Here is an 11611-nt window from a genome sequence, read left to right as displayed (position 1 = left end):
AAATCGAAACGTTTTCACTTGAATTCTCCCGGACTGTAGCGATCATATCTTTACATTTTCTCGAAACGTAAACGCGGAAAGGGGAACAAGAAGATGGACAGGAAAGGGACATGGGCCCAGAGACGAGGGTGAAAGGAACGCAAGAGCGAAAGCTGACATCCAGATGACAATTATTATTTCGAGTGGCTGGCGTCGGAACGCTGGTGATATTTTATTTAAGATACAATCGCGTAATAGCTTGGTTCAAGAGGATAGATAACGCGTTGGCAAAGGCGGATGATCGCAGGATCGCATAAAGGCCACAAAGGAGAAAGAAAGAAAGGCGAAGGAAAACGAAATTGATGCTTGTGAGAGACATAGTTGGGATGAAACGGGGTGGAATCAAAAGGGAGATAAACGGCGAAGTTTGAGGGGAGAGCGTGAAAACGGATGGCTTTACATTAGTAAATTAGCCGGTGCCCACCATTATTGGAAACGACAACCGTTTCTTCAAACGTAACTACCTACTCGTAATTCGACTGATTTTGTAAATCAGCTGATTTTGTTCGACCTATAAGATATACGATTTTACAGCTCTTCGTCATCGAAATAGAACTATGCGCAGAATTGTCACTTTTATAAGTACAGTATGTCATACACGTACATGCACTGGCTCAAAAAGCTATTCGAATACCTGCAGACGCCTTTTATGAATACGTTATGCGCGTTATACGAAACATTTTGAAATTTATTAGCACGTTATGAGGCTATTGGTGAAATATACGTATTGGGAAACATATAATTAGTGGTGGCATGGCTTAGATTTCAGTTGCTTGGTGGTAAAATGGCGAAGTACTGAAAATGGGTCCTCATTTATTTATTCAAAATGAAATGGTTTCTTTATATTCCAGATACTCGTACAATCGGTAGCTTTCAACAATTTTCAAATTTGTTTAATCGAAGAAATGTTCTTTGAAAGCTGTTCTATTCGGTAGTCTTTTCTCTCATTCTTTTTCAATCTTTTATTCGTTAATTTCATGTGTCATTTTTATATTCACGATTGTAACAATCGTGAACATTCGGACAGCCTTTAAAACAGAAACACTTTTCTAAAATTGGGCCAAACGACTTGATATTCTTTGGATTAGTTCACTAGATGCAAATTAGTTTTCTAAGTGCAATTACTCGAAATCACGTGGAATAAAGCGAAAGATCACTTTCTTCAACTTCTTTATCTAAGTTTATAATGAAAATTTATACAACACATTTTGTAGATTTATGTCAGTTATATGTATACAGTGCGTACAAAAAAGTAAGTGTAAAAAAAGGTGTAAAAAGCGACCTCGAGCATGATTTTCAGGGTCAACATTTTTTTATTCCAGTGTATTCTACTCGTCACGAGGAACAAAAGTCTCAAAGGGGCCACTGGTCGCACGTGACCCCTCTCGGAAGAAATGTTAAAGTTTTAATAATTCCTAAACTGGTTTTATGTACAATGTGTTTACATTCTGCAGACAGATGCAGGGAAAATAGCTCTTACTATTGCACGTAGATGCCTCAGATCCACCATTATATACCCCATATCTTATTTCTTCTTTACCTTTTTATCTTTCTCCTTTCTTCTTCTTTTCTTTTTCCTTTCCGTCTATTTAAATAGCCCTGAACTCGCATTTCTACATTTCCGCCAAGTTACTCCCCAAGATTACGTATTGATTTTGTATGAAAAAGGTCACATGCAATCACATGTAATCTGTTCACTTGAACTACAAATAATTTCTTCTCCCCCCAAAAGGACCGCCGACGAATCTCATAAACAAGGAGATTGAATGTGGAAGAAAAGTGGAAGAAGAAATGTGAGGAGCAGGTCCACGTGCTATTCACGGTAACCGAAAATTTTCGTTTAAAAATTGGCGAACCAGTTGGCTATGGTTAGATGGAGCACCATCGTGCATAAAATAGACGAAGTGACTACCCTGGCGTGGTATAATTTCACGTAATTTGCTTAAGAGACGTGAGCATGAAAATCGAATCGCAAATATATTGCACTTGTTATCGATATAGCCAGAAGGATACAACCAATAATACGATTCTCCTTGATTAGATCTTTCAACCGTTGCATGGGAATTCCTATAAACTTAAATCCTGATATTTCGTCGATTGAGGATACTACAACTTGAGAAACTGCTTTCATCCGTAAATAATACACGCTTGGAAAAGTGAAAAAGTAAAAGAAATTTTATACAGTAGTAAGCGTTCTTCTCGAATTATTCATCGCACTGTCATCTGATTGATTTTCACTCGGCGAACTGTTTTATGTAAGTCTAATAGTGGATCAGCACGAGCCAAGGTGATAATTAACCTGTTCTTCTTCACGCCAATTGATACGGACTCGACCTGCATTCAGATGTCGCGATATTAATTCTTGATAGTCAAATTGTTAATACGGCCGTTTGAAAATCGCATTGTTGCGGAATGTCTTCTGCACACAGAGATCTGCCATTATTCTTGTGTTCTCATATATTTCACGAGGCAATTTTTAATATCCTGTTGCTTCGTAAAATAGCACGCTACTTTCTCATTAAAGTTGATCATAAATGTAAACACATTGTGAATAAAACCAGTTTAAGAATTATTAAAATTTTAACATTCTTTTTCAGGAGGTGGGGTGGAGACAGGGTATTTGCGATCCATGGTTTTTTCGAGACTTTCGTTCTTCCTGATGAATATATTACGTTGCAATGAAAATCATGCTCGATGAGGTTTAGAATTACGTTGCGGTGGATTTCACACTTATTTTCTATGCGTACATGCTGAAATTTTCCTCGAAATCGATGAACGTTACTATAAACAACAAATGATTAAAAATAGTAAAAATCGCAGTTTCGCGATATTCGGGCTAACATGTACAGATTCTTACATCTTTCGATGTCTGTCGCTTGTTTCCGTATCAACTGATTTCGATACAATTTTCAGCACGTACATATATAACTGACAGAACTCTAGAAAATGTGTTATTTAAGTTCTCATTACAGGCTCAGGTAAAAAAATGGTAAAAAGTGACCTTTACTTCCTTATTCGCGATTCCGACAAATTGTAAATTCTAACTTCTAACTTCTCCAAAAAAAAGTTGTTCTGTCGTACAAAGTGTGCGTTCACTTTTGCTTATTACTGCAAATTATGCATACGAACCAAAGTATCGAAAATTATAAAATACGCAAGATAACAGGTGGTGTCTATATTTGGAATAAGTATGAAAAAGAGAAACAAAGATGTAAAGCGGTCTCCAGCTGTTGCTTATCGCCTGTTATTACTACCGGCAGGAAACCAAAAATAGTCAAAGTGTTGAATAGTGACCGGTGACGACAAGCGGGAACTTAGCCGTTGACAGACTCGCTAGGCACCACGACTAATTGAAAATTGAAAGTACAATCGCGTTATTTGATAAGTGGTCTCTCGCGCAGCTCGACGCGCGACACAGGCCAAAGAGAGGGCACATCTCGCTTTTTTTTTTTTCGTCAGTCACGGAAACTCTATGTCGAAACGGCTAACGAGTTCACACACGATGTGTGTATCGGTGGCAGGCCAACAACGGGTCCGACGTTTTCCTCGGCTTGACAGCGCAGCCAGAGGAATTCGTTCGATTTTCTATGGGGAGGATATAGTCGTTCCATAGGTGGCCGCTGGCAAACCGAGTAAATCGATGGGAAAAAAAGTTAGGATACGCGCGCGAACGCGCCGATATGACGTTATCCAATTAAAAAAGCTGCCTTTGTGTAACTTGATCTGTCGTAGTAGTCAGTAGCAGCAGCTACAGTCTATGTCGTTACTCTTCCAATCTAAACCAACCCCCGTTGCTCCGTGGCAGCGGCCTAAAAGGCTGCATCCAATTAGTACGTATCTTCCACTCTATTGTAGCAAAGCTAACACGTACGACAACGATCATGGCTACGCACTCGCAATATCTTTGCGAGGGAACGTTCCTTCCACTGAAAAAGAAGAAACAGAAGATACTTGTTAGAAAAAGAGAGGACTCCATAGCTGGGAATACTCGTTAAAACGAGTGTGGTGGTTCCATCGAATGAATTAATGTTTAGAGCCTATAGAAATTAAGCAGTCGTTGCTTGTATTAAGAATATGGTTAAAATGTGTATATACAGCGGGCAAATGAAATATTTGGAGTTCGAAATAGATGTTTCATAAGAATCTATATACATACATACATAATAAGGTACGGGCACATAGCTGAAATAGTCAAGTCTGAATATTTTAAAATTCAATCTTTAATTTCGTACAGAATAATCAAACTTGTATATTATACAACGTAATTAGTATTTAATATAATATAATAATAATTAATATAATAACGAAAGAATATAAAATGTTGTATATTTTACGAGGTACAGCAAGAGGTAATATAAAAAACGAGGAAACGATTCGAATTTGAGTTAACAAGAAGGTATTATATAAGAACTAATAAAACAAACAAACAAATCATGCTACATATTTTCAAGCTTATCTGTAGTGCCGCTGGTGTCTGTATTCATTACGGCAGACATGACTCTGATCTATATATAATAGTTCGTCTTTTCTTCATTCAGCGTTACTATTGAAATGATATTTAAACATTTGAAAATTGGAAAAACAAAAATACGACACAATTTAGGATTTTATTTTTGAATTTAGCGCTGGTATGTATGTGCTGCCATCTGTAGTGAGGTATCGTAAACCTGTCTCTATGCTTTCTTTAAAAGCTTTTTGCCTAAACGCAGGAAATGACTAATAAAATAATACATTATTTTATAAATACCACCTGGCATTGACTAAGGACCACGATCGCATAAACAGGACTCAACACTTGCTAGGGACAATCGCTCGAAAATTGAGTCATGGAAAATCAACATGGAGGCCAAGAAGGTTCTCGTTCTGCGAGACAGACAGAGATGAACGGAGTGTCTCCGTCTTTGTTTGACACATTCATAGCATGCCACGCATGCATAGAACGAGAACCTTCTTGTCTTCCATATTGATTTTTCATGACTCAATTTTCGAATGGTTTTCCCTATACTTCGATATACGAATATTAAAACCTGTTCATGTAATTGTGCTAAGAACGATATCTCTGATTGCGGACGGGAATATCTCGTCTGTGATTTCGCAGTGATTAAGAATAACATAGATATTGCCTGCAATGTAAATAAGCGTTTCATAGCTTGAAAGCTACGTAACCCTCCGTATACCTTCATATAATGCTATTTCAATGTCTAATGCGACATTATCGGTTCAGGGTAAAATAAAATACTTGCGTTACTGGAACGGTATAAATTATACTTGAATTAATGATCGATATAATTACAATCGGAATCGATTTACATATATTCTATAGTAGACGATCATATATACATATACAGAACAAACCTTGCATCTTATGGGACTTCGTGTTCCGTGTTCTGAAATACCGATCGTGCAAAAACTCAGTGTTTCTTACGCCCTCTGCGATTTACAGCGGTGAGCGGCGCAATTAATTCAATCCAACTAATATAGTTGGTAAAGCTACAGACGAGTATCGTAAAGTCAACAGGAGTAAAAATCTGTGGTAAAAATACCTCTCTAGTTACACATTACACGTGATTACAGGGATATATTTGTACATTTTCTTTTTATTAAATCTCTATCATAAATCTTCGTAATATCATTGACTAAGAATAAGATAGGTTTTGCATGCAATAGAATAGTGTTCCATGGTGCGGAGACTAACGTAGCCCGCCACACCATTTAGGTGTTACATCCGACATTATCGGTTCAGTATAGAATAAGATAGCAGCGCTACTGGAACGATAGAAATTATAACTAAGTCGTACTTACAATCGGAATCGATCTATTGGGTTGGGAACTAGGTAGTTGCGGATTTTGTCATTAGGTAGTAATTACAAAATTACGTTCGTACGTTACGTTGTTCATTTGTTTAGTTTAATCGTTTAAAATGAAATGTCACAAATTGTTGAGTAAAACTCAATATAGAAAGTGCGTGTATCCGTACTTACTACATAATAATTATTACTACATAATAATTAGTAAATAAAACGACAGAAGTCGTTTTACCGTGAGTGGTGTGATTGAATGTTTTCATGGCAAAAAAGATCTGACAAATGATACGTGAAACGGATATCCTCAGGACCTTACAGGCCGAGGCAAAAAAATAGTCAATATAATGAACAAAGAATCAAAAATTACATCCTCAGAAATGGGTGAAATAGCAAGAAACGAATCTAACACGGAAATAAACTCCATAACAGTTCGAAGAATACTCAAAACTACTGCCATAAAGCATTTGACGATAGAGAGGAGGAAAGAGCAGTGATGAAGATAGCGATGAAGAAGGTATTTTTTGTAATTTAGAGATATGTTCAATTAATTCTTATATTCTTTATAGATCAATAGAAAAGCAGAGGAACGAACAGTCACTTAGAATAATCCCGAAAACTAAAATGGAGCGGCGGTAACATGCAAAGAAAAAAGCTACTCAAAATATTACGCCGATGGAAAGTTGTTTTTATACGAAAGCAACAGAGCATTTATCTAGGACTACTCGACATATCGATTGTGAAATTGTATTTGATAAATCAATGAAAATACCTTGTTCAAAGTACGATTTTTTTTTCGAATGTTAAAAACAAACGTAGGTTCATGTCCATACTGCGTAATGTATTTACTTGGCACTGCCATCTCTCGTGCCATAATCCCGAGAAGTCGAACATCCGTCAGCCAATAACCAGCGTTTCTTGCGTCTGTCACATGCTTAGTACGTGATCGCTCTGTTTAACTCTGCTGACTTTTCTCGTTGAACAAAATAGTACATATCATAAACTTGAATGAAAATCAACTTGTTTATTCTATAGGATATTTTTCTATACTTCACGCATGAGAAATTTGTAATCAAATGATTTATGCCTCGTGAAATTGGAAAAGAAAATATTGATTGGTAGGTATTGCTTGTATCAAACGATTCATCCGTTATATGAAATATCACCTGTGGTATATCAGCTTACAATATGGTGCCGATACCAAAAGGAATGTAGCTGCCCCTCCACCATTAATTTTTCATGTTCTCTATATAGGCGCACTTACCAACATATTACATATAAATTATTCTCTCCAACGTTTATGTACTTACTATGTACACTAGTACTATGTTAAATTAAATTACCTTTAAATTAATAAACTTTTTTCGCATAGAAGTATTAGTGATAGCATGGATATAGTGAATGAGAAAATGCAGATGTGTTTCGCCTCTAAAATAATTCCATTTCCCGTATAAATTAATCAGATCGCTAAAAGCGAGTGCAATTTCTTAAAACGATCACAAACTTGCTATTGTTATTGATGTAATGGAGGATATACACGTTTGAACTTGGCCTACTCGATTATTGCAGTTTGGACAGTGGAGGGTATTAGCTGCATTTCTGTTCATTTAATGTAACTCTTAAATTGTAGAGATTCATTTGAATCTACATTTTCATAAACATGATATTGGTGAACAGTACTTGATCAATTTTATTCCATTTATTAAATATTATAACGAGTATTTTACTCTCGTTATTTTACATATTCTAGTATCTTCTTATATGTACATTCTCTTATACATTCTACGGATTTTTGCTTGAAATTTTCTATAAATGCATAAACATCGCTTAGGCTATTAATTCTAGTCAGTAATCAAGTCGTATAATTCAATTTTAGTCCAATCTAACGAATTTTATATCTCACGATCTCTAGCGACGTATGCAATACTGATTATTGGCTATACACGACTATGGATTGGCAAACGACCAAGTTTCAATATTTTAAAACCGTCAAATTTTTCGGACAGCTTGTTGGTGTGTGGCCTTATCAGGAAGAATTCCCGAAAATTACAATGCGACTTGTCACATTGGTTGTGACTATTGCCTGTATTGCAACTCAGGTATTGTTTTCATTAATTAATATTATATCCAGCCTATACGCATCTCATTTATAAAAAATATCTAGCAATCGAGTTTTATTTCCTATAACCATTTTGCTTGTAACCATTAACGGTATTAATATAAAAATGTGTTATACTGGTTGGAGACACAGTATCTGTAAAATGTATTCCAGAGGTTAAGAATTAGACTGTGTCAGTGTATTTAATACATATAATACATATACATAGATCACAAAGCTATATGCGAAATGGTTTTCAGATATGAAAATAGTTTTAGTGCGATATTGGTTGACAGCATGTTGAATTTTAAAGTTCTTATTTAAACTTTTGCAAAAGACGGGAAATATGATATCATGTTTTTCACATGTCGCTTTTATATAATAGAATCTTTCGATATGATAGGATATAGAGATTATACAGGGTGGTTGGTAACTAGTGGCACAAGCGGAAGGCGGGTGATTCTACGCGAAAAAAGAAGTCGAAAATACAGAATAAAAATTTTTTTTAATTTTTTCTTTTTTCTTTTTAAATTTTTCCATCGAGACAACGATCTACAGTGAGATCCGTTATAATGTACCGCACGCGTACCGAGCGAAAATTCAAAGTCGAATTCCTCGAAAACAAAGCCTCAAACGAAAAATTTTTATTCTATATTTTCGACTTCTTTTTTCGCGTAGAATCACCCCCTTTCCGCTTGTACCACCAGTTACCAACCACCCTGTATATGTAAATATGTAATGTAAATATTTTCTATATATTGTAGATATCACGGGTACTAGAGTTTTACAGCTTGGACATACTGTTAGAACAAATGCCGCATTTGGATGTAACATTAATACTTGTTCTCAAGCAGTACAATTACATTCTGAACGAGAAGAAGGTGAAAGACAGATCGACATTCTGTAATCTCTTTGATGATTATAAGCATCTTTAAAATTGTAGTTGAAAGAACTTTTAAGCGATATCATCGCCGAACGTTTGATAGAACGACCAACGAAGGAATTAGAGATTTTGGACATGTACTCTCAGAAGGCAATGATCTTGTCCTTTATATACAAAGGTGACAAAGAAAATGAACTAATTTTCACATTGCACTAAACTTAATTAAAAAAACTAATTCAAACCTACTCTAAATTCATTTCAAACCATAACAGTATGATATACTCGCGCAACACTAAAACTGCTTATGCGAATATATGAAATGAATATACATACATATACATGAAATATACATGAATATATAATACATATATGAATATGAAGTGCAATTACTTGACAACAAATCCCAAGTTTACATCAATTGATAAGGTGTATCTGCCGTAAATAATTGCTATTTTATTTTGTATTTTATTCCTTTTGCATTTAGTCAGCACATTTGTCACCGCCATTATGTTCGCCCTCATACCGGTTATATCACCTATTCTGAACATCGTCGCGCCCTTGAACGAGTCACGGAGCCGCGAATTTATCTACCCAGCTTATTACTTCGTGGACGAAGAGCGATATTATTATGTTATACTAGCGCATATGATAACATCGATGTCAATACTTGTAGCTGTTTATATTGCCTGTGACATCAGTTTAATTCTCTTCGTTCAGCATGGTTGTGCTCTGCTGGCTATCAGTGGGTGAGTATATCTTAGTTCTTGCGCGCACATTGCACATTCTTCGCCTTCTATATTAAAAAATGTGGCCAATATTTATAGCATGTGATTTTAGACATCAGCACAATGAAGAAAGTTTCTGCAGAAAAATGTCGTTTCCGGTTTATTTTCTAAGCTATACATGTATATGATTGGTTACAGTGGATACGTATTCTCATGGAATACCATAATGATGAATAAAACATCTGAAGATCAAAATGCATGCAATGTAATCACTCTCATAAGAATTTCTATAAGTTCGTGAAGAAAGCGCCCAAACATTTGTAAACATTTCTTATGAATATACTTGTATATGGAAAATTCATTAGCATTGTTAATAAGATTTCACAATAGCGATTATACGAGTGAAGCTTGAAATCTCATGAATTTCAAAATATGTTTAGAAATTACAAGATGTCTAGTACAAGTGTATATTTCGCACAGGTCAGAAAAATATATGAACTGTTATCCATTATATTATTAATAAGCTCTAACGTTCAATAACAACATATTTAACATTTGTTATACGTTTAAGATACGTTATTCACTTTGCATACGAATCTCTTCTTAAATATATATTAAATGTATATTTGCACTAAATATCTTATGACTTCTATATAAATTTTCAAATTCATTTCAAATATCAATATTGCCACGACAATCGTATCTCATTGCGATACTAATGAAATTTCAACATGTTTTACGTAACGTGTACAATACATACGCAGAGATCTATTTCAATGTAAATTGTGATATTATTTATGACTTGACTTATCTGAACAATTCAATAAGTTATGGTTGTTTTTTAAAGTATAAGTAATGTGATATCACTAGTAGCAGTAAAAGGTATAGAATTATTAATCATGACAGGGAGGTGAACTGTTCACGTGCGTATTATCGGACGTCCATTAATTTAATGCGAAATTTCAACCTGGAATCTGATCCGTGGTAGCTTAAATGTTTACGTAACTCAGGGTATTTTCTCAAGGAGAAGATAGACGGGGGATCTATAGACAAAATATCTTTCGTTTAATCGTACCTTAATGAAGAAAATAACGAGATCAAGATCCGTATAGATCTTTTTAACCTTTTTGTTACCATTGTTTAAGGAAAAAATCTACAGTCTAAATTCCAAATTTTCAACATGTTGCGTAATATGATATATATTTTTACGTATATAATAATAGAAAATGGTAACCAGACAATCTATGCTGCACTTAGAATGCGTCACATACATATGCGTAACGCCTGGGGCTGTGGAAAGCAATAGAGCGTCACATATGTGAGAGGCGTGACAGCGAAAGTGTTAATTAATATTTAACTATTCTTTATTCTTTTATATAGACTTGTCTATACACCCAACCACCCTTTTCCAAGTTACCTCTTTTAAGCTATTTTTAGTGGAAATATCTAAAGCTATATCTTAAATTAATTATACTTGCTAATGATTCGACATGGTTTTTTCAGAGGAAAAACACAGCGACAAGAACGCACATTAATATCGAGCTAATACTTTGATCAACAGCTTACTTGTACATCGTCATAAAAGGTATTTTAAGGGTACAACTTAACAGGGGTGAATGAATGATTAAAGACCACTTTGGTTTATGACGATCGCAATGGCAGCAGATATAGAGTACTTAGTCGCATTATTCGTGTAAATATTACATAGCTTAAATGAAGTAGAAGTATAGTGGCCGATCCTAGACACTCAACAAATTTCACTTTCATTCATTAAATGTCAGTCTTATATACTAGCGTGTACTATTAACGTCATCAGTTTTCTCTTTACAATGGACAAAGCCACGGTAGTAGACGAGTATATGAAAGTAGTGAAGATATGCACTATGATTATCGGAATTTGGCCCGACCAGAGTAAGTTTTCGAAGCTCGTCATGCGAACGATTATATACATCATTAGTGTACTATCGTTTGTTACGCAGGTACGTAAAACAATTTATAACCAACAATCTATACTAACCGTCTTGGTTTACCAGTATTTTGTCTGCTACACTAATTAATATAACAT

The 11611-nt window shown here is 35.1% G+C and overlaps 1 protein-coding gene across 1 annotated transcript; it reads left to right on the top strand.

Annotated features, from left to right (window-relative positions):
• Positions 1-5413: 5413 nt before the first annotated feature.
• Positions 5414-10144, top strand: LOC117211071. The gene is made up of 7 exons (XM_033454649.1): positions 5414-6357; positions 6410-6958; positions 7753-7939; positions 8703-8819; positions 8882-8999; positions 9306-9567; positions 9659-10144. The coding sequence occupies exons 2-7, from the start codon at positions 6924-6926 to the stop codon at positions 9732-9734; spliced, it is 795 nt and encodes a 264-aa protein (XP_033310540.1). The 5' UTR covers positions 5414-6357; positions 6410-6923; the 3' UTR covers positions 9735-10144.
• Positions 10145-11611: the final 1467 nt, after the last annotated feature.

Source organism: Bombus bifarius, unplaced genomic scaffold (genome assembly GCF_011952205.1).
Source record: "Bombus bifarius isolate JDL3187 unplaced genomic scaffold, Bbif_JDL3187 scf7180000008216, whole genome shotgun sequence".
NCBI classification, from domain to species: domain Eukaryota; kingdom Metazoa; phylum Arthropoda; class Insecta; order Hymenoptera; family Apidae; genus Bombus; species Bombus bifarius.
This window is presented reverse-complemented; position numbering and strand designations above follow the sequence as displayed.

What these genes read in the sequence shown, in the direction of transcription:
- LOC117211071 (XM_033454649.1), top strand. Translation starts at nt 6,924, where the DNA reads ATGCCTCGTGAAATTGGAAAAGAAAATATTGATTG. An exon ending in GGAAAAGAAAATATTGATTG is followed by an intron (nt 6,959 to 7,752) that starts GTAGGTATTGCT and finishes CACGATCTCTAG; the next exon opens with CGACGTATGCAATACTGATT. An exon ending in GCTCTGCTGGCTATCAGTGG is followed by an intron (nt 9,568 to 9,658) that starts GTGAGTATATCT and finishes ATGTGATTTTAG; the next exon opens with ACATCAGCACAATGAAGAAA.